Below are 27,861 nucleotides of genomic sequence, written 5' to 3' on the forward strand. Positions count from 1 at the left end.
ACAAAAAACAAAAACAAAAACAAAAAATCCAAACAGGGTCCTTTATTAAAAAACAAACAAACAAAAACTACTATGACAAAAAATGAATTTAGATAGGAATTTGTCAATGTGGGTAGGGCACCATTATCACTGAGATCCTATAAAAGCTAATTTATTAAATCAGTATCTTTAGACAACCTACTCTGTTTTTCTCCTTCAACACATTTTACTTACTCTTCCACCTAAAACAGTAATCATTTTTTTTAGTTTTACAGGGAGCAGCTGATTTTATAATTTAATTTTTTCATAAGATATAGCACTATTTTGATAAGCCAACTCAGCTTAAATCACTTAACATATGTATTTACCTTTGTTTTTTAAGCCTCTCAGAAGATGATGACAACAACATATCTTAGCTGTGTTCTCATTTTTATGTAACTGTATGTTGGACCCAGGTTGATACACTATGCTCATGTGTAAGATCTGTTTACTCTTTGGAGTATTCATACTTATTTCTTAGAAGGTTTGGAAAAGAGCTCAGCATGTTCATGTAACTTATTTTTGCAAATAAAACATAAGAACGCTTCAACTTGCAAAATGCACCGATACCAAATGGTCAGCTAAGTATGTTTATTTCTTTGGGCCACCATGTATCTATCATAAAGTTCTGTTTAAATTAATAATTTTACATTAAATCTAAGGGTATAATCTAATGTATTTTATTCAAAGCAATTCTACTGAGAATGACTAATTTTCTCAGTGCTTTGATAATTGCTTTTGCAAATTTGTGACAGTGCACAAAGGGAATAGTCATGGATTTATCCCAAGCTTTTCTCTATGAAAGCCATTATTAGATCAATGAAGTCACTCTTGGTCTTTCCAGGAGCGGTCTTCATAAGGTAGTAGAGAAATATACTACAGTTAGTAAAAAATAAATAAATAAATAAAATTAGAGGTGAAAAGCCTTTAAACTACCACCTACTATGAAATACGTGTGACACTACAAAGTTAATTTTTTAAAAATTGACAAACCCAGCCTCAGATGATTTATAAACACAGTATTTTTTTCTCCCTCCCTAATAACCCCCTTCTCATCATAGTCATACCTCACAAAAATTCATTACATGATATCACTGGTCATTTCTGCAAATAATTCTAAAAATATCAGGCACCAACAGTTAAACTATTAAAAAGTAAAGTAACAATACAACCAATAGAGCTGAATATAATTACCTAAAAATGAAACATTTATGTCAATTTGGAAGCTACTTGATCACAAAATATGAAAGAAAGGTTAACTAGTTCTTTCTCATCTACCATCCCACTCTAGATACATCACTAAGGAAGCCCCACCTGGATACATTTCTTTAGGTTAAGTCCGTGAACACTTCCCATATACTGCTTATACAAACTTACACATCCAGGCTGAGTTATTTACCATTGCGTAGCGATAATCTGCAGTGGGCCAGGGTTTTATTTGCAGGTTATTCAGAGCGGATTTATGTAGCATGATTTTAAAATCCTGGTTGGAAGCATAAACATAAGGTGTGTGCCTATAGTCTGAACAGAAGACTGCAGTTTGTGAAGTGATGTTTGGAGAATCAGAAGAGAGACTAGTAGAGAGGATATCGTTCATTTTAGAAATGCCGAGGCACAAAACACAGGTGCTTGTAGTACTTTCATACATGAAATCCCTTCTCCTGTATGTGCATCATGTGTAAACGTAAAGTCTGTATACTGCTGACTATTCGTCTCTGGTGTCCAATGAGTATGACTCCAATTCTTCTAATGTCACTGAGAGAGAGGAGAGCGAGAGCAAGAGCGAGAGCGAGAGAGAGAAAGAGAGAAAGATACAGAATATGAACATTTAGATCTGATAAGCATGCGAGATAAAATGATTATGTAAATATATTAAATAAGCGCCCTGCCACAGTTGCGAAAAAATGGTGTAGCTTACTTGTTACGCAGAGATTTAGATGAGCAGCAAAAGTTTATTTTTTTTCCTTTTCTCTGGATCCACAGAATGCGTAAAGTTAACCTCAGATGTAACAATATGTATTTTTCAATTTCATACACAGGTACTCATAAAATATTCAGATATTTCATAGGTGTAAAGGCTATATAATTTAGGTAATGATATACATTTGCAACAGTATTAGCAAAATGGTGAGTATGTAGGATGGAGGGTATAATGTGAACTCCATTTGATTTCTCATGGGTTTTTGATATCTGGAAAAATTGCCCTTATGTTGTACTGTATGAAATTGCCATTAGTGTCTTAAAACAATGGCACTTTAATATGGTTCAACGTAACCATTTAGTCTTTTAAACATATGTTAAATATTTTCATTGCATGTAGGCAAAGGACAATCTTTGAGACAGTGGAAAATGGTTGACCATTATAATACCTAGAAGGAGCTCTGAAAATGACATGATCATATTGCATTAATTTGATGAAGGTAATAGGAATTGATTATGCAATATTAATATATGTGAGTAAAATTTGCCAAGGTAAAATTAAGTTGGCATAAAGTCTGATTTGGATGAGAGTAACGTGCATTTTAGAAAACATTTAAAATATTTTAAATAGCTATTTGAATTAAATATATTCTTTCAAAGAATAATAGTTAAAAGTGTAATGTCCAACTTTCACTAGAATGATAGTCAGAAATGGTGAGAAAACACTGGGAAATTACCTACTAGCCTAAGGAAAGGTGTTCTTGATACAGCATTTGAACATATAATCCCCAGCAGGGCATCTAGTTACAGTAATAACCCCAGTATCACTTACTCAATGCTCATTCTTGAAATCAGGTCAAAAGTTGTAAACCCTGCTGCCATGAAGTTATTCTTGTATTGCCCCATCTTTATAGAATCTAGCCAGTCACCAACTGTGACAAACAAAGGATATTCTGGAACTTCACCAGGGGACTCTGGCATTCTGTAAGAAAACAAAACAAAGCAAAACAAAACAAAACAAAACATGGAGAGCATTTAAAAGCCAAAAAAAGCATGAATCATGGAATTTTCATTTTCCTTTTACAATATTCTTACATCTAATGTTTTCTCCATTTAAAAGCCTCTGACTTTCTATCTTATTCAAATCAATCACTTTAAAAAATTATTTATCAAATCAGTGACTTATCTGGTGGAACACTTTTGCTTTTTGTGCTTTTTGCTACTACGACTGGGCCTTATATTGATTTTTTTCTTTTTAATTTTTTCATGATGGATCTTGAGAGAACTCACATCTTGCTATCCCCCTTCTTCTTATATGTTTTTCTCTTGCATAAAATTGTGTTTTGAAACTTAAGGAATAGCCCATCCCTTGTCCCCACAAGGAGAGTAACTAGCCACAGGATGTTCATTCTTACCCCGTCTGACCTACCCCTGAATCCATGTCCTTTTCTACATTTGCTGTGATAGTTCTTCTCCTTCTTATGGTGAATTCATTGATCAAACTTCCATTTAGCTGTTCTCAAACATTCAATAATAATTTATCATTTGTTAAAATGTAATTTTTATTGTCATAGAGTTCTATTGCATGAATAAGATTTACACCCATACAAGCATAGGGTAATGTCCCCAACGCACAGATATTAATAAGACACAAAACACCACAAAATCAATGTTAGGTTGGGTTAACAAGGCAATGATATAGCGATCCTTATTTTTGTTTCTCAGATCTGATGCAAGGGGCAGTATAAAGGTATTACTTTGGAAAGGCTAGGGTATACATGTGCTTATATATACACACACATACATATTTATATGCAATATATATGAAATATATATAATAGCTTGAGTCAGAGAGAATAAAAACAGAATTACTCTTATAAATTATGGTAAAAATAACTCAGAATTGTGTATTTAAGTCATTCTGACAACAAATTGTATTAGTTTCTTTACTAATTACAAATTAAAAAAATAATGTGTATTTTAACATGTTTTATTTTGCATGTTTTAAAAAATACTTGGTAGTTAAAGTGCTTTTATACTAATAAATGTGTTACTAAAGCTCTAGGTAATAACTATATCATTTAAAGAATTCTTAGATCTGTAATTTATATTAACTAGTAAAGCAGTAATAATCTTTTAAAAAAATTTAGTGTTTGAGTTAAATCTACATATTCTAAGTAATGAAAAACTCCCTTTTAGAAGTGAATCACTGAGTTATTTTTATTGGAATATTGAAATTAGTCCACCTTTCATTTGCTTTGTTTTTAAAGTTTTATAAAGTTAAAGAATGAAAGAATCTACAGAGACAATTAGAGGCATAGATTTTAAAGTTCATATTTGGACTATTTTATCAAAATATTTTTACCATTCACATTTGAACTACTTCAGTTTTAACTAGCAATTGATAAGCTACAAGCACACATGATTAAACCATGTGAAGTAAGAATTCCCCTACTGTGAAGCAGAAGGGCATATACATGCTATATAACCCTGGTATTGTTCTACTAATAATATAGGAATTAGGTCCTAAGGTTAATACTTAAGGCAAAAACTGTAATTCCCTAACCATTAAAATTACCCTTAAAAATCCTTTAAATCAGCCTAAAGTCACTAGGACCCAAGTCTTTTAGGAGCACAAGTTGTATATGGTACAACTCCTGAAGATTCTGAAAGGTGCCCTTGGAATTCAGCACAAAGTCCCTACTAAAGGCCTAGAATTCATTTATTTGGATTTCCTTTTCATTACTACATTGACCTACCTTTTCCTAAACTGAGGTCTAGCTGAAGGTGGAGGTGGGGTGAACAGAGATGACAGGGTGGGGTTGTACTCTTTATGTATGATTGGAATTAACATAAATTAAATGCATATACCTTGTGATTGATTACACTGTACTCTGTATTGGGTCTGGTTATCCTTAACAGTGACTTCTGTCCTTTTTAACATTACTCAGTTCCATTACATTTCCTATTTGGAGGCTGTTAAGCTGCATTCTTTTCTCCTGTACTACAGATTGCAATGTTATTTTGATTGTGGACTGTTTCATTTTAATTAACATCAAAATGATTCATGATTTGACCTAAAACAAAGGTCAGTCCTGTTGAAAGATTGGAAAGCTATCATAGCATCTATCTACCAGCAAATACTTGAACTGTTGCCATATTTATTCAAAGTTTCCTAGAGGTGTTTATGTTAATGAATATTGTCAAATAAAAATTCATATGTAAAACACAAAATAATAAAGGTCTCCGTGGCAAACAGAGTGAAGCAGATTTTTAAGTTGTAGTGTTTCTCAGAGTCTTCACTGCTCTAATGTGCATTGTAAATATGTAAGAGAATTCAGAATAGTTTCTATATTATTTTTCTAAATTATTTGACCAGTTTCAGGGGATATACCGTACTTCACTGGCCAAGAGGTTAAATATCAAAATGACCAGGATATCCTTGTTGCTTGTTAACATAAATAAAACCACATGTTAGAAAATTGAATGTCCTATTTCAAAATAACGTGACTCTCATATCTTTTAAATACTTGTCAAAGTAGTTTGTTAAAACTGAACAAAATTAAAAGAATGTATTAAAGTGACTTTCCCTTCATACTCCTATGTCATTCTCGATGCACCGACATAGTCAGATGACTTCTACTTCTCTCTCCCGAGATAACACTGGAATAACTCTTGAAATTTCATGATTTCATGTATTTGGTGAGTGGAAATGTATCTTGCTAATTTTATGTCCTTAGTATAAAAGGTCATGCAAGGACATTCTGTATATTAAATGACTTAAATAGCCTATTTCCCTTGTTGAAAAGCATCTACCGTTTGCTTCCAGAATGCTTCAATACCAGAATTCCCTTTCTCTCCACGCATCTTCAGTGACCTAGTTACTCTTTGGCCTTTATACAACTGCCTTGGCAGTTGATTTAGTAAGGTCAGGGTTCCCTCATTGTTCACAGCCACTGTGCAATAACTTTTCTTTCACCTTATCTTCTAAGGAAGTTGAAAAATGTTGCTATTTTCTGGCTTCGAGGGCTTGGTACCATTATCCTCACATGAATTCTCTGGAATATTACCTAATAAACAATAAATGCCCTTTCTTATCAAACATGTACAATGATAAATTTAGTGTGCTATTTGCTGAGCATGTAGAAATTTGTGCTATTTGGTGATTAGTGAGTACTGCCCACCTGAGAAATATCTTTAGAGCCAAACCTGCAGCTCACATTTAAAAAAATACTTATTGTAGAATAGAAGGTCAAGGATCAACTTTTTCCTCAGAAAAATGAGAATGGGGGTAGAATTAGGAAATTTCAGGTATAATTATGGTCAATTTAGATAATAGAAAGGGCTGGAGCATAGGTATTACAGGTAATGTTACAGTATAGTAATAAATATAAAATTTAAATACAATAAAATATGTTAAAAAATGAATAGCTCTGGTAAGAGTCCAGAAGTTTTTACTCTAATGAGTCCTTTGAGTTCACAATAGTGCTAGCATTTTAACTTAGAAGTTCCTTAGATATGTCATCAATGTGTATCAATACTACCATTAAAAGGCAAGAAGTGTTTTGTCCTCAAAGTTTTCCATGTTTCATATTCATCATATAAATATATGATAGCAATGGACATACTAAAATGATTTAAGAAAGGTTCTATTTTGAGAAACACTATTGCAAGCTAAGATTCTGTTTTAATATGACAGACACCCTCACATGCTTAAAGGTTTTTCTTCTCTTACACTCTAACACAACTTCTTGTTTCCTAGCTTGTACATGTATATATGATTAGCAGAAATATGCAGATAGGGTCCATTTTATTTTATATTGCCTTCATTTCATATATTCATGAATGTATCCCATGTTTCAATAGTCTTCATATTCAAATGGGTACATAATATTCTATATGTGGATGCTTAATAATTTGTAATTTTCTAAAGTTAGACTCTTAGGTTGCTAACAACAGTCTTTTAGTAGACGTGAGTATGTAGTTTAAGAGCATGTTTTTTTTTTGTTTCAATTGAGTAACTTCTTTGGGAAAAATTCATAAGACAGAAGAATTGTTTAAAGAATAAGTGAAAACCCCCTGATGGCAGGAACACATCTTTCTATTTTATGTAGGCACTCACATAATGCTGAAAACATTATAGGAGTTCATTAAATACATGATGACTCAGACTCGAATATTAAATTCTGTACAGAAAAGTTTGGTCCATAACATGATGGCTGATTCATGATGAATATTTTCATATCATTCCATAAATCAAAAACCTAGAAGAATTTAAGTACCTGTTGATATAGTTGTCAACTTATCAAATAAGATGCTGTTTAATTATTCCTTCTATTGTGAAAATGTTTGTTTATTCTGTCTTTATAGGTTTCAAGGTGGAGAAAGAGGCAGTGATAGCTGGAGTTGGGTAGCATAGGGTTAAGGGTTCACCTGCAATTATAACCAGACCTAGAGCCACAACAGCACATTGACTTAATGCAATATGGCTGCTTTTACATGAGTTCCTCATCTTGTGACTCAGGGACTACACTTCACACTATCCATTTAATGCATGAAATAATTTTGTCATACATACACTATCTACAAACCCTTTGAAGAAGCATTTACTTAATCATATATTTTTAAAAAGTCCTCTCTACAATTAAGGCTAACATTCAATGTGAACACATTAAATTAATGAAAGAATTTCGATATTTAAAACATTTTTAAAGTGTAATTTTACTCAAAGGGTTATAAAACCTCAAATGCATAGAAATATATAGATATAGATATAGATATTTTGTGCTTGTGGGTAACATATATCTGTTTTAAACAGTCTAACTCCACAGTGTTAAGGACATTAATTATTTTTTGTCAGTCTTTTATTTTCAGTAAGTCTTCAATTGTTTGTTATTTATATGATTATGTAAACATAATAAGGCTGATAAATAGTGAAAAATATGAAGGAATGAAAATTAAAATTTCACAGCAAAATTTAAAGTTGCAGATATGTTTGAACATTAAGAGGAACAGATGCAGAGCAGGGATAATACTTATAAAAAATTCCCCATAATTCCCAGTAGAGTACCCAGCACATGGTTCCTACGGCCAGAGTAATAGATCCCTGAACCTCAAGAAAAGCCTACTTTTGTGAGGAAATAATCCAGGATCAGAAAATAGGTTTCATGTCACATGCCAACTGCAATTCATTGGCAGTGGTTGTCAAAATGTGGTCACGAGAAGGATACTAAGGCAGCGTCTGGGCTCAGCAGGAGAGTGTTGTGATGATTAGTAATGTCTGCCATAGTGAGAAAAAGAAGTAAAACGTATTTGCCAGCACCAGAAAAATTCAATCTACAGAAATGTCTGAGGACGTAATTCTGGAACTATGTGATGTTACTGCCATATTTTCCTCATTTCTCTATATTGTTGCTATTACTACTTTCCTTTTTCAAGTAATGTTCTTCAAGTGGCTGGGCATTGTAGGAGGGTGTCTGGGGGATATACGGACTGTGTATTTTCTATTTATTCCCATGACTAAGGTCATATTCTCTACATTCTATTATTTGCCTACTGGGACAAAATAACAGGCTGCTCTCCACTAAAAATTGTTTTTTGAATTTTAATAGACTCCATCTATGAATTTTGACTAGTCCAGACAAAATCTATCTGGAAATGTGAAAATGTACCCCCTTTTCTTATAATCATAGTTTGGAAGCAGGGTTGTATTAGCAAACATCTTGCCCTTGTGTGTGATTCTATGTTGTATCCTGGAAAGAATAAGGACTATGGAGTTAGTGGCCTTCAAATTCCTGATCTACTCATTATTGCTGTGTACTTTTGGGAAAGTTAGCCTCTTTAAGTCTCCATTTCCGTTCTGAGAGATGGGAATAATAACAGTGAGATTAAGTGATATAACCAATAAAAGCCCCTAGTACCACAACTGACACATAGTAGGCTGTCAACAAACGGCAATCATAGTTATTGTTGATAATATATATTAAGAGTTTGTATCAGTATTAATACGGATATTGATATTATATTATAAAGATCTTGTGCCAGCAGTTTATGGGAATTTTCTATTTTTCTTTTCTCGTTTTTTTGGCACGGGGTCTCTGTTGCCCCGGCTGGAGTGTAGTGGCATGATCATAGTGCAGAGCAGACTCGAAGTCCTGGGCTCAAGCGATCCTCCCACCTTCGTCTCTCAAGCAGCTGGGACCACAGGCATGTGCCACCATGCCTGGCTAATTGTAGTTTTTAATTTTTTGTAGAGATGGGTTTCATTTTGTTGCTCATGCTGGTGAACTCCTGGCTTCAAGTGATCCTGCCACCTTGGCCTCTCAAAGGGTCAGGATTACAGATGTGAGCCACTGAGCCTGGCTGAATTTAGGTTTTTCTAATGGGCAGGTGGAAGTTTCAAATCTCCTGATATATCTTTCATATTCTGTCTTCCTTCCACAGAACTTTGCTTATTATTCAATTTCAACATTGGTTTTGGCCAGCCAGTTATTTATCTGTCATGAAAAGCATATTTAAAAGTGCCAGCAACAAGAATCAAAACAAAACAAGTTGTCTATGACTTGGTGTATAGCGATAAACAATTTAGCAAGTGCTGATTATGCATTGCCTAGGTGGCATTGAACAAAATCTTCTCAAAATGGGTAGAAAATTTAACATCAAAATGTTGGAAGTTATTGTATTCATAAGACAGCATTATTGGTGCATAATTTGCTAAGTGGAGAGAGAGAGTACTTACTATTCAGTCTTACAGCATTATTCACAGTTTTTTAAAGAAGAGGTTCTAAATAATGGTATTGGTATGGGCTTTTCCCTACCTTCATGATTCACATATTACTGGAAAGCAAGTGCTTTAAAGTTACAAGATAGACTAATATGTACTACAGAAGCTGGTAGTTGCAGTTGCTAATAGCTAAAGTCTTATACGATCCTTAATTATGGCCCAGTGGGTAGTAACAATATACAGTACATATGGTGTCTTGGCCTGGGCAAAGCATTATTTCTGAGGTAGCCGACTATCATAGACTGGCATGGTCCATCTGGACAACTACTGCCCATCCCTGATATGACATTTGAGCTGATAGTCAAGAAGCCCCTAATGTGTCAAATTCTTTGTCAGTGACACGCTGGGGACCTGGAGCAGGGATTAGAAGAAAGCATTATTTTCCCATTACATTGAAACTCTGTCCTAAAGGATATTGACCAGCTGACTACGGCCTGGTGCACTCAGTAGACTTCAGTGTGTGGAGTAATCAGGGGCGAGGGTTGAAGACAATGCAGAACAAATGTGTAGGACAATGTGGGTGAGGGTGGGGGAGGTAGGACTGGGTGAAGGGTCACCATGTAATTATCAAGCCACTTTGTGCTATTAAACTATAGGACCCCAGACCTAATCTTGGACTCTATGGGAAAATACTTGGGGTTGGGAGCAGCTACAAGGTTGGTCCTGAGGGTTAGTGGAGAGGGAGAAAAAGGTGTTTTAAAGTGCATGGCCAGGCACTACTCCAGATGCTGTTCTACACACAACCTTGGCGTTAAGCTGAGTCGTTTCTCCCAAGGGCTGTGCATGACATGACAGCTACAAATAATTATTTGAAAGGCAGTTATAAGGCATTATTATAAACTGAATGAATGTGAGGGTAGTTTGAAATTCACATTTATGAAAGGATAACTGCTTATATTAATACAGTGGTCCTGCAAACTAGTTTTTTACTGTTAGTTGGATTTAGGGTTATGCTTATAATATTGCCACATTCACTTATATGGTATATCTATACACTTTCTTGAGTAGGAGAGAAAGCAAGCATGTTGGGAACTGCACAGAGCTCTGAATATTCCCATGGGAGTGTGTCAGGCACAAGAATATCAGCAGAAAGGAAAAGGTAACTGCTGCACCAAATAATGAAAGCCTTCTCTGGCCAACATCTTTTCAATTTAGGTACTCTGACTTTTGAGAGGAACGATTGCATATACAGGTTTATGAAATTTCCAATATGTTAGTATAAAATTATTAAATTTTCAATATGTTAGTATAAAATTATTAAATTGTGGATTTCATGGCCTTCCTCATCCCCTCTGTCACTATAATTTCTTCCCCTCTTACTATTCTGTCAACAGAAAGGATAACAACTTCTCAGGTGAGTCTTGAGAAAAAAGCAATTAGAATGGAATAAAAACCATGGGGACCTAGCAGATGAGAGAGTAATATCAGCATGTAAGTATGAGAGAAATCTGGGGGTTGGGGATGCTACAGAAAAGGAGAGTGCAGGAGAATTTGAAAAGTGTTGCTGTGGATTATACACCTGGACTCCTTTTCAGGTTTGAGAGATATAGGAGAAAAGATGGAAATTCTACATATGTTATGTTTCCTTAATCCAACATCACTCTGGGGCAGACAACTGGGCTCTGCGATTTGGGAGATAGAGAAGCAGTGTCAGTTTTATGAGCATAAAACCAACCTGGCGTTCTTTAGCTAATATGGCTATCCTTTAATCTATCATGTCTCTTCTCCCTAAACAGTCTCAGCTCTCTGGAATCATGAACAGAGTGGGTGGGTGGTATTGGAGGTAAGAGAGTGGAGCAGGAGAACCCATCCAGGCTGCTGTGAAAATAAGAATGCTGATAAAGGTTCAGGCATGTGAACCTTAGAACACTGATTCTTTTTGTTTTTTAAACAAAAGTATATTATATTAATGGCAAAAACAGTAGCACATATGTCTTTGCCAGAAACAAGGATAGCAAAACAGTCACAAAACTTCCATTGGGTTTCCCAGAGATCAGACTTTAGAATTGAATCAAGGTGCCAAGTTGGTATAAAGCACCCAACTTTTGGCCTGCATGCGGCAGTGCTATGGCAGAGCTCGCCACTCATGGGGCTCTTCCACTAGACTGCTGAACGGCCCACTAAGTCACAGACCTCTGGCCCTCAGATATACCCTCTCATCTTGACTTGACCTCTGGATCCCTGTTACTTTTTGACACTTTCTCATCTTAGATTCTTCATCAATATTTTCCAAATATCATGATCATTCATAATCTTGAAAAAGCAGAGAGGAAATTGTTTTATCTGCTTTTCTTCAAAAAGGTTTTTATATGCCTGCTTCTATAGCTATAGCACAGTCAGAGAGCTTTGTTGATGGGCACTGATTGTGGATTCTGTTAACTCTAAACCACAACGAGGGGCCCAGATTAAAGGATTTCAGTTTACAGATGCCAGTATCCTCTTCCATTAATGCAGACTCACTACTAGCTCCTTCTCCTCAATACTATAGCATGACCAAGTCACCTCAATAGCTGATATAAAAACAAAAACCAAGAAACATTTCCTCTAACTACTTTTCTTTCTCATCAGAGACAGGTTTCTTGAAAAAAATTGGTACTATGTATTGCTCCTTTCTCTGAGCTCATATTCACTCTTCCTCTGTTGTAATCTGTCTGACACAACTTTATTGAAAATGCTGTACCAAAGGTTGTGCATGCACACCTGAATGTCTTATTGCTGAATCCAATGGAGACATTTCATGTTTTATTTTACTGCAATTTTGTGAGGCCTTGGACATTATACTCCTTGAAACGCTCTCCTCTTTTGGCTTCTATGATACTGCTCTTCCCTGTTTTCCTGATTACTTGTCTGGCTTCTCTTTTTCAGTTCCCTTTGGGTACTTTTTGTTCAGTTCATATCTTAAATTAGAGGGTTTCATCCTTTCCACTACTTATTTGCATTCTTTATATTCTCTGTGAGCTATCTTAACTACAGTTAAAGCTTCAGCTACAATCTATATGCTGATGATCTTCACATCTACATCTCTAGCCCAGATCTTTTTACCTAGGTTCAACCTATAAATATAACTGTCTAGATGTCCCACAGGCTTCTGCAACTCAGCATGCTCAAAATGGTCTCATTTCTATTCCAAAAACTTGTCCCTCTCCCTCCTCTGTGGTAATACCATCAGCCAGCTGGTCTAAGAAAGAAACTTGACAAACATCTTTGATTCTTTTTCTCCTCCATCCTTCCATATTCAATCAGTGACTAAGATGCATTGGTTTTCCTAATAATAAATGTTATGACTTATTATTAGAAAATAATAATAATAATAAAATTCTCTTATCTCCTGACCCCCAAGCTCATTCCCATTTCAGAAGTCCTGATCTTTTCTAGCTTTATTTACTGAAAACGTTAAAACTGTCTGTTTCCAGTTTTGTTCCCTGTTTTGCACTCACAGTGTAAATCGTCCCTAGAGCGATCTTTCAGAAATGCAAATGTAATCACGCTATTCCCTTGCTTAAAATCCTTCCACGGCTGTCCATCGCTTTCATGATAAAATCCAAAGTGCCTTTCCTTCCTTTACTGTTTCCTGTGTTGGACTTCTTCAGGGAAGATGGGCCAGAGTAATAGTTTCATCTCTAGCTATTTCATGCTTGGCTTCACTTTACTGAGGCTGCCAATTAGTGCTTTAGAGGTGAACTCTTCAGTGCTCTGCTGTGAACTGAGGTCTGTTTCAAATAGTCCTTGAAGAGCCTCGGCCTTACCGTCACTGAAAACCTGCACTGGCTGGAACCTGTGATCTGAAGTTGAATGTCTGAATAGCCCCCAGCCATCCCCTGAGTGAAGAAGGTGAGCTTTGGATATACGTTGGTGATTTCTAAGTCCAATGTTTCCCAAATGAAGAAATGTTTTAAACTTAATGATATTCAAAATGTAATATTTTCAGACATAGAAGATAGTCTTTTTTTTCTACGCTTCTTCTTATAATTGCACTTCACAGGGAGGTGAGTAGGTCTTCTCAGGTCTACTGACTTTTACAAAATGGTGTATGAGTGCCTCCGTTTTCTTGTCTTGTTATCTGTTCTTTTCTGGTTTTGGAATGGAGAGTAACAACAACTAGATGTGATCATATCAGCAGGAAATATCCTTCCTCTGGGCTGATTCACAAATTGCCCCTGTCTGGCTTGCCATTTCAAATTGAGGAACAGAACATAGAATAGGCAAGAAAATTAAAGGGGCTGCCCACACACACACACACACACACTCTCTCTCTCTCTCTCTCTCTCTCTGTCTCTCTCTCTCTACTTCTAAAGGTAAGGAAGGATCAATCGATTTTAAAAGGCTATGTAAATATCAAAGACCCAAACAGGACAAGATATAAAGAAAGTAATTCAGAAAGATTAGAGAGAGACAAAAGGGGAATCTGTTATCTTGTTTTAAAAGAGTCCATTTTTACTTTAATGTTAATAATTCTCTTTTTCTGCTGATAAATGAAATATGGTTTCTACAAAGTCAACAACTAGACAGTTATCAAGGCATTATTTTCCTTTTTACCTGTTATTCTTATTTATAGCCTGAAAGAAACTATAATCGTCAAGAGGAAAAAGCTCAACATTATGCCTCTTACACAAGGATGTCCTCCACCAGGGTGTGAAGGGCACTGGGATTTCGGATCAGTTTGTCAAGGAAGCTGACAATGTCAGTAAATTTTGGTCTGTGATTTCTCTCCTTCTGCCAGCAATGGAGCATCAGTTGGTGTAGAGATGCCGGACAGCCCATGGGAGCTGGAAGTCTGTACCCTTCTTCAATGGACAGAATGACCTAAATGCAAACATATACAGATTACTCTCTTATTTTTAGGCAGTAATACATATGCTATGTTATAATTTCTTTTTATACAAGCAGAAGAAGCCAAAATAATGGTAAGCATGACAACTACTTGTGAGTACAAGGACCTACATAAGGATAAATACAAAAGCTGTGAACAAAAATTGCAAGTAGCTCCAAGGCATCTGCTCACCCCTATGAGAGGAAAATATGTTTTAAACATGTGCTACCAGTATAGAGGAGGTTAAGTTCATTACAACCTTAAGAAATAACTTTTTTGTGTCACTTAGCTGGAACATCTCAAAACCCAATTAGAACATCAGAAAGTCAGTGTTGTGATTGATGCATTTAGTGCAAATTACATATAACAAATGTCTTAAGTAAAAATTTTAAGAAAAATTCTGCCGAAGCACTGATTTCCTGAGTCATTTTTTATCCTTTTATAATAATGTCAATGTGTATTCTGTTTCTGTCATCCCTTCTTTCTTCATCACTGATTTAGTTCCTATTCTCTTACATTTAGCTTTCCCTTAGTCTGACACTGACCTGATTATTAAGTCATACTCCTATAACTCCTAAGGTCATTTAATCCTTAAAATGCTATCACTGGCTAACTTAAGGCTATAGGGCAATAGGAGCATGAGCTTGAATGTCCTCTGAGCTAGTGTGCTTCAGCAGAACTTCTGTGATGACAGAAATGTTCCCTCTCTACAACATGGTAGCACACAGTCACATGTGGTTAATGAGCACTTGAAATACAGCTACTAGAATGAAAAAACTGAATTTCCAACTTCAGTTACTTTTAATTAATTTAAATTTAAATGTAGATAGTCACATGTGTCTAATGGCTACTCTATGGAATGGTGCAGCTCTCGGGAAAGGAATCTGTATAAGAGACCAAAGTTAAGAGTAACAAGATAACAATAACTATTTTTCTTGGTACTTAAGGAAATCACAAGATAAGGCAGGAAATTCATCTGTTTAGTGTATGTTCTACCTTCCTAGCAATATGATAATACTGACCCTGAATTTATATAGCCTAGGTTTTTATGAAATGTTCAAAAGTATTCATGTGAACATTTATTCTTGTCTCTGGGGAAAAGACAAAAGAAAGTGTTTATTGTCACCATTGTTGAGTTTGGAAAACAGAGGAACAGACTAATGTTTAAAGACAGGCAAAATTTAACTTCCCCCTCCTCTGTCCCTCTCAAAAAAAACCAAAAACCAGAAATATAAAAATGCAATTTGATTTCTTTTTAAATTTACACCACTGGACATGACTCTAACATATTCTTAATTTATGTTAGAGGCTGTTTGTAAAAAAGGAACAATATGTCTTCAGGAACCTCTTAACTGCGAAGTTTTAGCTTTTTAGTAATAGGGAATTTCTCATAATCTCATCATTGTCTTTTTGACCAGACCACTTTAGCCTGTCAGGATACTAGCATTTTTCTATTCATTTTATATTTTGTTATTGAACAGGATTTTTCTCATCTGTTTTCTGACTACTTTTACTACCAACTAGGCTTGGATTTTAAGATTTTGTTACACGTTTTATTAAAGCAGGATGTGTGTAAAACACTTGCAATGCATCAAAACTATTGCGTATAGCCCAGAGAAGTAACTGAGAAAAATAGGATAGAATTCCGTTATAAAACAGTGCTGAAATCCCACTCTAGGAGTGCTTGATAGTCAATTTTCCAGTTATCTAATTATAAATGCATGGAATAAAATAGGTGACAAGTGAGGTTATATTCTTAGAAAAAAAATAGCTCCCTTTATTATCTACCATGTGCTATGTGCTTTGCATATTTTTATTCATTTACTGCTTAAAATAGCTCAATATGGTAGATATTATTATCCCCATTTCTTAAATGAGACAATTTAGACTCAGAGGAATAAGGAAACTTGCCTAAATTCACATAGCTAGTAAGTGGCAGGGTTGAAATTTGAACTAAATTCCTTTTAACTTACAACATTTTCCTCTGACCACTCCCCGGAAATGCTTTTTAGTTCTCATGTTATAACATCTTCCTCTCCAATTTCTTACCACCCAATACAATTTTAGTAGTGATTACCATGCTATCTTTTGTCATGGCATCTGCTATTTGGACTTCAACATTTTTACTCGGATCCTAAGTTTAATATTCTGGGTAAACAAAAATTATTTATTTCATAGTTTGCAAAATATAATCTCAAACTGAATAGAGTCATTTCTTAATGCCTCTGAGTCTTGTGCATGTATCTACAACTGCATCCATGACATTGTAGTGTAATTTTTTATCTGCCTTTCATCTCAGGCTGTACATACTGGAAAGCAGGAATTATACTTCTAAATTTTCTGTGCTCATCGTTTAGTACATTGCCTGACACATTAATAAATATTATTGACCTAAACAAATGCTATTAGAAGAAATTTTTGGATTTGTCTTGATAGAGGAGCAGATTCTTAGAAAACTTAGTGTCTCGACCTATTCAAAATAGATTCAAAGTATAAACATGACAGCATTTGAAGTCCTCTCTGAAGGAAGTTATTGATTTAAAAACTGCTGCGTCAAGCAGCCTTGTCTGAAAATGATTTCATAATCTCACTCTGGGTTTCCTGGATAAGAAGCCAGATGAGACTGGAAGCTTGCTCTTCTCTAAGAGGTAGGTACTTGACCAAAACCTAGCTTCCTGTAAGACTTGTGGCTTCTGACTCCTATCTAGAGGGTTACTATTTTCCACTGGCCCCAGGTCCTCAGCTTCAGATGACTCCTGTAGACGGTTGGCATCCAAATCTAGAATGCTAGATTGCTTACGCCTCTTGGCAAAGTTGCTCTCATGCATGCCTTGTAAGAGTGACGAGCAGGTAGGTTCCTTTGCCTGGAAATTTTACCCACAATGCGTCCAGTAGAGCATGTGGTCCCGGCCTCTCTGTGGGGACAGTGGGAGGATCAGAAGACTCGTGACTTTTCTTCTTGCTGATCTCTGGCTTTTAAATTTCCTCAATTCTTTAACTTACAACCTTGCAAAATCTGCCTGAGCCCTGGCTCATGACAGGTGCCAAACACAAAGGGACCCATCTCATAGGAAAAGGGTAACAATAAAGCGATAGTGACATTATAAAAACAGATTATTAGCAATTATTGAGATCTCTTGAGTACTTTCAAGGCCAGTTCTAAACGATGTTCATGTATTAACTCTTTTAATCCTCACAATAACTTTATGAGGTAGGTATAATTGTTACCTCCATTTTACAGACAAATAATCATAAAGAGAGGTTTAACTTGCCCGAGATCACACATCTGAAAACTGTCTTCAAAGGTAGTCTGATAAGAAATTTATATTTTTTAAAGTAATTCACAAAATTGCTTAAAAGATGTATCTTTCTAACAGATTTTTAAATTTATTCATCCAAAGAGACAGATATTAAACACTTACTATGTACTATTGACCATTCTGTGTTCAAGGGATAACGTAACAAGTCAGGTATATCTCTGTCTTTAAGAAATGCATTATCTATTGAGAGTGACCAGGGACTATGAATATGAGAAGTGCCACACAGAACAGGCTGTTCTGGGAGCGTGTGGGAGAGGTACCTAACCCAGCCTCAGGAAGACTTCTCGCAGGAGGTGACCGGACCTTAAGGGGTATGTGAAAGGGTGGAGGGCCAAGTGGGCGGGTTGAGGAAAGGAGATGTGATCTAGAATGCGAGTAGATTTAGGTGGCTAGAATAGTCTTCAAAGAGAGGAATGGTGAGTTTTGAGGTTGGGAGGTTACGTAAAATTATGTTTCTTGAGATCACGAAGGATTTGGCATGATATAAACTTAGACTTTACACAAAGGGGAAAAGAATTTTAGAAAGTAAATTTTGTTAGATTTCCCATTTAGAAAAGCTCACTGTGGCTGCAGTGCGGAGAGTGCACTGGGGAGTCAAAGGATCCAGGAAGGAGCCTTGCAGTGGTCCAGGCCTTAGTGGAAGCAATGGCTGTGGTGTTCAAGAAGTGAACTGATTTGACAGGACTGGGCTGAGATTAGACGTGACAAGTAGAGGGAGGAGACAAACAACTTCTAGAATTTTGGCTTCGTCAGCCGGCAAAGAGAGAGGACAGAGGAGAAGCAGCAAGTCTGGGACTGGAGTGATGATGAGTTCAATTTTCTATGAGCTTTCTGGTTTCAGATTCAACATATATACCTTTGAGAGTTTATTATGTGTCAAGTTCAGAGCTAGGTGTTTTAACACAGTTTACCTAATTTAGGTCTCAAAATACTTTATTATTTGAGTATGATTGTACACATCTTATAGGTAAGAAAACCAAAGCTCAAACTGATTAAAAGATTGGGTCAATATCACATAGCAAGTAATTTCATGAATAATAGCTTAATATTATCATCATGATAGCCTCTCGATCACAGTAGTGGTAGATAAAATCTGTCCTGAGTCTTGCACCACATCTCTGACTCATTCCCCCAGAAGTAGACCTTGAGGTCTCTTTGTGGGACTTATATACTCCATGCTTTCACTATCACCTATCTCACCTATCTGCTTATGGTCTCCATGTCTGCAGCTCTAGCTCAGCTTTCTCTCCAGATTTCTATATTTATCACCTATAGGATACATCACTTCATAAAGGTATCTTGGATTTATTTTGTGCAAAACTAAACCCACTCCTCCTTTGGGATTTTTGTCCTTTAGGAAGGGTACTGCCATTCTTCTAGTGATTCAAGTTAGCGGTCAGGGAGTTATCTGGGCCTCTGCCTTTCCTGTTGCTCAAAATTAACTCATCATGCTGATTCTACCGCCTTCATAAAACTTAAATCTGTTCCATTTTTCATTCTGTCTTCAAATGATTTATTTCCCATTTTGATCACTGCAAAGGCCTCCCCATTGGTCTCCTCGCTTCTCCTTTTCCTCCACCAATCATCCCCCACAATGCAATGAAAGCAATCCTACTGAAGTAGACCTGTGATCATGTTTCTCCCATATCTGAATTTCTGCAATGGCTCACCATGTGCCTGGCTCTCAGTCCTCACCTTTGCTGTGTCCCGTTTTACCTTTGGCTCCAGCCAGTGCAAAACATTTGTAGTCTCTCAGCTTGGGGGCACTGAGCTCCTCCAGAGCAGTGACTGTTTCTTTGTTCCATGTGTTCCCAGCATCTAGCACAATGCCTTGTTAAGTCAAAGAATGGAGTGCCAATTGACATACGTGATTTATGAAAGCTGAATTTTCAGAGAAGCTTGAGAAATCCTATATTAACCTTTATCTTCATAAACATTTCCTTTGTGGAAAGTTTTGCTTTAGAAGTATATTCTGATTCCCTAATTAAGGACTGACAGGGAGCAGCATATGGGGTGCTTTGTCTAAAAGACTAATTGAGGTTTGTTGTTTTAGGATATGAAAGGGTGGCAATTAACTAGAGAGAATTTTGTAACAGTTTGGTTTTATGATATTTGTAGGCTGTCATCCTTTGGGAGAAGAGTTATACAAGGTTATACCCTTATTTTAAAATGTAAGAAGAAAATTAAAATTATGTGAAAAAATATGAAAATGACTGCAATGATAATTTTTATGAAAAGTTAGAAGGAATTAGATTCTGCCAGAAATTATTATCTTAAACCTGGCTGCTTATTCTAAATAGATCATACCGGTTTCTTGTCATTGACATCACAATTTTTAACAACCTAGAATCAACAGAAGGCTCAGTTGGGGCACATAGCAGGCTGTTCTGCTCTTGCTGAATCTGATGAGTTTTCCAATTTTCTTGATGGTTTCTGAATCAAAGAAGGCAATGCACATCTTATATTAAGGAAAACAAGTATTAGACAGTCAATAAGAAGATATTGAGACATCTCTGAACAATACTATTGAGCAAGGACTGCTTAGACTCTGCAGGGTATTACATTTTTATGTTATAAGGCTGCTAGGTACCTCCAAAAGAGAGGCACATTGAATTTAGTTATTTATACAGTCTTTTAAAAAGAAACTGTCTCAAAATTTAACAAGGGATGAAATGTACACTAGAAAATGGAATATGAAATGATTTTATTTTTATCTTCCTTCTAAATATTTTTCACATCTCTGTGGAAAACCTATAATTTCAGGTAGAAGGGGGATTGCAAAGCAGAGAGTCACAGTCTATACTTACTTTTTGTGATAATGATTACTTATACAGATTAGGACATTTATATTCATAATACGGTAACACTGAAAACACTGGTAATGCATTTTCCTGGTGTGCAATATAAAGATTGTGTCTACATGAGCCAAAAAAAAAAAAAAAAAAAGAAAAAAAAAAAAGAGAGAGAAGGAAAAGAAGAAAGGCAGAAGAAAAGTGGTTGTAAGTAAATAACACTTGTAACTTTATGCTTTCTGATATGGCTTGACTGTGTCCCCACCCAAATCTCACCTTGTATTGTAGCTCCAACAATCCCCACATATCATGGGAGGAACCCAGTGGCAGGTAATTGAATTATGGGGGTGTGTTTTTCCCATGCTGTTCTCATGATGGTGAATAAGTCCCATGAGATCTGATGGTTTTATAAAGGGCAGTTCCCCTGCACATACTCTCTTGCCTGCCACCATGTAAGACATGCCTTTACTCCTTTTTTGTCTTCTACCATGATTGTGAGGCCTCCCCAGCCATGAGGAACTGTGAGTTCATTAAGCCTCTTTCCTTTATAAATTACCCAGTCTCTGGTTATTTCTTCATAGCAGTGTGAAAATGGACTAATATACTTTCTCATTCAATATTTTTCAACATTCAGAATGTATAACTCAGTTAAAAGCAATCAAATGCCAAATGAAATTAGATATACTAATAAAAAGATAGAAAAAGGGGCTTACAGTGATGAAATATTTAGACACAGAAAACACTTTTTTCAGAGACTAATTTGTTATTTAGCCTAAGATTTTGTTTTTAAGATTTTCTTCTTAGATGTAAGATTGAAAAAAAAAACCCAACAACTTTCTTAAAATCCTACATTTAAGACAATTCTCCATTGTTTTTTTCTGGAAGTCACAATAGCATGTCAAGGACCTATATAAAATGGAAAGCGTTGGTCCTTTAGGAGGTCTCTTTTTTTCGGATTGTTCAATGAGAGGACAAAATGAGGAACAACATGTAGGACTCTCATAGGTCAAAAAGTTGTTGATGACATGATTTATCATTTAAAAAATCTTCATTCCTAACAAAGTCTGATTCAGTTTGTAAGTCATGGAAACATTAGAGAAGGAGTTGCCTGAAACCTCACTGAAGTCCTAAGCTGTCACTAACCAAGCTCTGCCTTTGGGCAAGTCTCTGACTCTTCATTGACAAGGAAAAGAGGACTGGATTCTGTTTGCAATAGTACCTTTCACCTCAAAAATCTATGTTTCTGGTCATTGAAACCAAAGATTTAGTCTGTAGGAAATTTGGTAACATCTCTAGATCTGGAGTTTCTGTAAATTTAATTCTGGATTTGGTCTCCATTCTAAGGAATATTTCTCACAGAGTTCCAAGTGCTTAGATGGACCTCTATGCTGAGATAAAAATACAGACAGAACCAGAGTATATCCTCATAAAGTAAAGCTAGGAAGATTTGGGGTACCACAGTGTTTCTTACTATGCCAGTTCCTAGACAACAAATCACATTTTTGAAAATACAAGGACACATTCCAAATCTACTTTTCTGAGACTATTTTTTTCCTTTAAGAAGCTGATGTTCTTAAGACTTAGGGCCATTTCCCAAGCACTCTCTGGGAAAATATGAGATTTCTTCACTGGTGGTTAATTTTGATTTTATAAAAATAGTAGACAACTCTAAATAATACATTTCCTGGTTCCACCAAAAATCTCTAAAAGCTATGGAAAAATAGATTATGACTACAAAGAAAATCCCTCTTTGTAAAGGCTCCAAAGAGCATGAAAATGAACAAAAATCATAGGATCTAAAGCTGGTAAACATATTTCTTCCAAATAGAAATTAAAGGTATAATTAATTATTTATGAAAATATTGCTGGCATGTACACATGTTCTAGTTTTGTGGTCATTCAGTTAAAAAAATTTTCCCTTGAAAGTTATACTGTGGAAGTACCATACTGGTTACTGGTTTCTTCTCCTTGAAACTTATTTGAATTGTTTATGATTGATTACATCTCATAATATCCCCTATTATTCTTGCCTCTGTAGCAGACGTACATCATACTCATGTAATTAGTATGTATTTAATTAAAATACTGCAATAGCCTATTTACCAACAGTAGGAATTACTGAAAAGTTAGGAAAAGGAAGGTCTTTTTGAAAATTCCTTTGGTAGAATACATATTCAAATAAATGTAAAAAGTCTTCTGTAATAAGGAAGGTTGAAATAATAGAAATGGGCTTTTAGCAATTTACTGTAGTGTCTTACACAGATCATTACTCTAGGACCATTACATAATAAAGTAGAATTTGGAAAATCTAATCAGAGGCAAAAATCGGAAATGACTGGACTCTCCGAGTCATAAAATCATGCTGCATTTCAGGTAAGTGGATTCTACATTTCCACCATTCTTGGCTGAAGTACTGACACATAATTGAGAAAGGTTATAGAATTATGAGGACAAACAGGAAGTACAGTAAAAGGTTATTTTCTTCCTTCTTAAATTTGGAAGAAACGAATCAATTCAGCTAAGATCAAAAGGTTGTTTCCGACCACATCACCTATAAAAATAAAATTCTAATGACAAACTCCATATTTTTACCCTTCGGGTAAGTTTCAGAAAGCAATCTAAAGCAAAACTCATTATTATTTAAAAGCATTTGAAAAGCAAGGAGGGAAAAATAAATGAAAACAAAAACACTGAGAAGCATCCTGTTTCCTAGTAAACCTCAAATGAGATGCTCCCTGATAGCAGTTCTCTTTTTGGGAAACTGAACTAGTTTGGTAGCTAGCATATGCCTAAATGATACCATACCCAGGAGGCATTTGGGCTTCAAACTGCTTCAAGGTGATTTTTATTTTTTAGTAGCATCATGTCAGGGGAAAGAAAACAAAACAAAACAAAACCCAAGACTCCAATCTTACATTTAGGTCATTAGCTTGAGCTAAGTCACCTCTCATTTAAGTGTCGCTACGTTTTTCCCTACATATGAGCTCTGTGGGGATTTGGTTATTTAATGTTGCCTGCTGTTCATGTTTTGCTTCCATTTTCTTCTGTTAAGTACATTACGTGGTGTAAGTGTTGGAGGGAAGAACCGCAGTGCCCTTGGTATCATCTTTGGAGCATGTGTAACTCTAGCATTACAGTGTACGTCCATTATGTAGTAAGTAATAATTACTTTGAACTTGGATGAAAATAACATAAAACATTACTCTGAAATACCTTATAAAAAAGAAAAAAATCTTCATATGCTAGAAAACAGCAAGGGACTACACACTTTCAAGGTACTTGTGAAATGTTTCTGGTAATAGGTTAAATATGTCAATCTTTAAAATTTGATTTTAAGCTACTGCCTTAAATATTTTTAAGAAATATAATGGCAGTATGGTACATTTTTAACATCAAGACAAAAATCCTGTGGAAAATATTTATATTTCCACACAACTGGGAGTCAATCCACATTCTTTTGCTAATAGGAAACAATAAAAATACTACTCTTGTGATAGAGTAGCAGGCATAATTAAATGTGCTTTGATCTCATTTTGTAGAACTGTGGTATGAAGACTCCTTTGAAAATTAGACATCCACAATAGAGCTTAATGGGTAAAAGCATGCATTTTGGAGTAAGCAGGGGGCCTGACCTTTTGTGTTATCACTAACCAGCTATGTAACCATGGGTAAGCCACTTGTACTCTCTAAGCCTCAGTTATCTTATCTAGAAATGGGAGTAATAATGGTTACCTACATCAGAGAAAAAGCTTGAAAATTAAATGAGCTAATACTATAAAATACTTGGCTCATAGTATGACCAGAAAATGTAAGCTATTATTACCATTGATTAAACACCTATGTACCAGATACTTTACATATATTATCTCTAATTCTTTCAAATTCCAGAGCTGAGTATTTTGAACCTCAGTATACCCAGTATCTCAGAAAGCTTTAACAACTTGCCTAAGATTATACGGCTAGTGAACTGTGGATCTGGGATTTGAACCCAGATCTTTCTAGCTAGAAAGCAGTGGTTCTTCACTGGGGGTGATTTTTCCCTCCATCTTATGTTGATGACTGGACAACATCTGGGACATGTTTGGTTATCACAGCTTGGGAGGGTTTTACTGGCATCTGCTTCTTAGTGGCTGAGTATGCTGCTAAATGTGCTGCAAAGCATGTAACATATTTATCTGCAAAGAATTATCTGGCCCCAAATGTTAATAGTGCTAAGGTTGAGAGATCTTGTTCTAAAGCCCGACTGGTCTTTTCAATATAATCTGCTGCCTCATTAGAATACAGTGATTCACAATGTTAATATTTTGCTGTCACTTGATACTGAAGTAAATAAAGTTGCTCTTGAAAATGATGTATACCAAAAAAGTAATATATACCTTCTGACAGCATTGCTTTGGGGAATTCCTCCCTCACTGGAGGTAATTATGGGGAAACTGCCAGTTACAGTGCTCCGACTACCTCTGAATGCACAGACTGGCATATAAACCTAGCTGGGGCAATCATAGTATCCATTTCCCTGACATGGTTTTGTTTTAGTGTTGGGCAAGGTCCTAACAAAGCCAGCCAGAGTCTCCTCTGGGATTGGTGTATGAATTTTCACAGAAAGAAGGTCTCATTTTGCTGGGGTTGCAAAGCTGGAATACTGAGCCCTGGAGTGTACAGAAGCAGACAGCGAAGAACTTAGCAGTAGGAGAGAATGAAGTCAATGCCCCTAGCAAGCACTAAAAATCCTGCATGAGCCTCTGGACTGAGCAATGCTGGACCACCTTCTTAGTTTCATGATGAAAAAATTTCCTAATTTTTGCTTATGTTACTTTGGGTTAGGTTTCTTTCATTTATAATCAAAAGAACCCTGAAAAATAGAGTCTGCATGCTATGCTTTCTTGGCATATATATGTATCAAACAATAACTGTATTTTCACACAGTACTGTTTCCATTAAAAAAAAAAAAGTAGAAGGCACAGAATCCACCCTTAATGAGTCTACATTCTATTTGGGGGTGGGGATAGACTTAAAAATACCAGAATTTTATCTCTTTACCTACATAGTGGGTTCTTTGAGAGTGAAAACTGCATTTTCTTTTTCTCCTTTTTTTTTTTTTTTTTTTTTTTTTTTTAAGATACGGGACTTCACTCTGTCACCAGGCTGGAGTACAGTGGCACATCATGGCTCACTGTCACCTAGAACTCCTGGGCTCAAGCCTTCTGAGTAGCTATGACTGTAGGTGTGCGCCACCACACCCAGCTAATTTTTTCTATATTTTTAGAGACAGGGTCTCGCTATATTCCCCGCACTGGTCTGGCACTCCTGGGAAGTGATCTTCCCACCTCAGCCTACCAAAGCATTGATTATATGTGTGAGCTACTATACTTGGCCTACTGAAAACTGGATTTTCTAATTACCCATCCCCACCCACATGCACATTTGGTCTAATGACTGGCGCATGCTTAGTAAGTAATAGCTGAATGGCTAGGCAGATGGCACCTGCTGTTATATTTTGTTAGGTCTTTTACGGACTAGTTCTGTGTACTCTTTTTTTTCTCATTTCCTTTTCCTAAAGTATAATACCACTGACCTTTGGGAAACTCATTATATTATTCACTAAAACGGATTCTGCAGACTCAGAATTGCTCATTGTAATAAAATATACAACAGTCTGCAGAACGGAGAAACTCATAAAAACAATCTGAAATTTCTTAAACTAATTTAAAATCATAAAGCATGGTAATATTCCATTTGATCTGTATGAATAGCTTTGTTAAACTCACTAAATTGTAGTAAAAATATAAAATATTCTCACAGAACATAGTCAAATTTGTATTGTCTATCACATTTTCATTTAAAGTAGGCCTTGCTTGGAAAAAGTCAAACATAATACCATATTTTGATCAAATAAATGAGAAATGCAGGACAGATAGGGAATAGCCAGTATTTGGAGAGAGCAGCTGGGAAGTTTTTGATTAAGCTATTTCTGCTTCCAAACAAAATCCTGGTTACAGGATCTGTCACAGTTATGCTGACTTCCAATATGTGAAGCTAAACAGAATTTCAACTCTCTTTACTGCAGCAGCAAAAAATATTCGCAAGATACATAAAAGATTTTAGCTCTGACTATTTTCCTGTAGTCTTGGATTGATGTGAGGACCTCGGTTTGGTTTTTTTTGTTTTTTTTTTTTTACCCCCCAGGTCTCCATCCTCTTTTTTCTCCCTTTCCCAGATTCTTGCTTGGATATTCTTTGGTACTGCACGTCAAGACCATGACAATACAACAGCTTACACCCTACCTGGTGGAAAAACAACCAGGCTCTGGGTGGAGGAAGAGTTCAGCCTTGTGCTGTGAGCATTGGCAACCCTGAACCAATGAGAATGAGCTTAATGTTGGAACTCTATTCCTGGCTGCAGCATCTTCTCCCAGTTCCAGATAGAGCCTCTGTGGCCAAATGAGGTTTAATAGGCAAAAATCACTCTCTAAATGGTCATCTTGGACACAGATCACCAATATACATGGCCAGAATGGCTGGGCAAACTTTTGGGCAAGATCCAGGAAAGGAAGGGGGGACAACAAGGTTTGGACTACTTTAGGCTACAATTATTAAGAACAATTTACATGGTGGTCTATGTTGAAAACTACACATTTGGGCAAAAGCTGCTCTCCTAAAAAATCTGTCTTGTGGTCTGGCATCTTCATTTGTCCTTCTGTTTTGTGGACATCCTATCTAATTCTTGGCACCTCTGCAGAGATTCAGGAAAGTCCTAAACACCAGAAAAGAATATTATGAATCATTCCTTATTCCATTTGCTGAGAAAAATATAATAACGATTTCTTCAGAGATTATAAAATCATAGCATGTTACTGTTAAAGTGGACATTAAAAATCATGTAACCCCTTTCTTGTATTTATTGAAAGTGAGGCACTTTTAAAGTTAAGTGTCTTTCATGGTTGAGTTATGGTTCACATAACCGTGACCATGGTTACTAAATGGGTGGTGCCATAATCTGGGGGACAGGGGCCGGGCGTGGTGGCTCATGCCTGTAATCCCAGCACTTTGGGAGGCCAAGGTGGACGGATCATGAGATCAAGAGATCGAGACCCTCCTGGCCAACATGGTGAAACCCTGTCTCTAGCAAGAACACACACAAAAATTAGCCGGGCGTGGTGGCGGGCACCTGTAGTCCCAGCTACTCCAGAGGCTGAGGCAGGAGAATGGCGTGAACCCG

The 27,861-nt window shown here is 36.1% G+C and overlaps 1 protein-coding gene across 7 annotated transcripts in view; it reads right to left on the minus strand.

The window, feature by feature from the left end:
* Nucleotides 1-684: 684 nt before the first annotated feature.
* Nucleotides 685-27,861, minus strand: part of EPHA6 (EPH receptor A6) — a 930,448-nt gene continuing 903,271 nt past the window's right edge. For all 7 annotated transcript variants that reach the window (XM_065539279.2, XM_045385337.3, XM_005548367.5 and 4 more), the window contains 3 exons: nt 14,331-14,524; nt 2,771-2,920; nt 685-1,773 (listed from right to left, as the gene is read on the minus strand). In XM_065539279.2, coding sequence (XP_065395351.1) covers nt 1,659-1,773; nt 2,771-2,920; nt 14,331-14,524 — 459 coding nt within the window. In that variant the 3' untranslated portion in view covers nt 685-1,658. The remainder of the gene's footprint in view (nt 1,774-2,770; nt 2,921-14,330; nt 14,525-27,861) is intronic.

The sequence above is a fragment of the Macaca fascicularis genome, chromosome 2 (genome assembly GCF_037993035.2).
Source record: "Macaca fascicularis isolate 582-1 chromosome 2, T2T-MFA8v1.1".
NCBI lineage: Eukaryota > Metazoa > Chordata > Mammalia > Primates > Cercopithecidae > Macaca > Macaca fascicularis.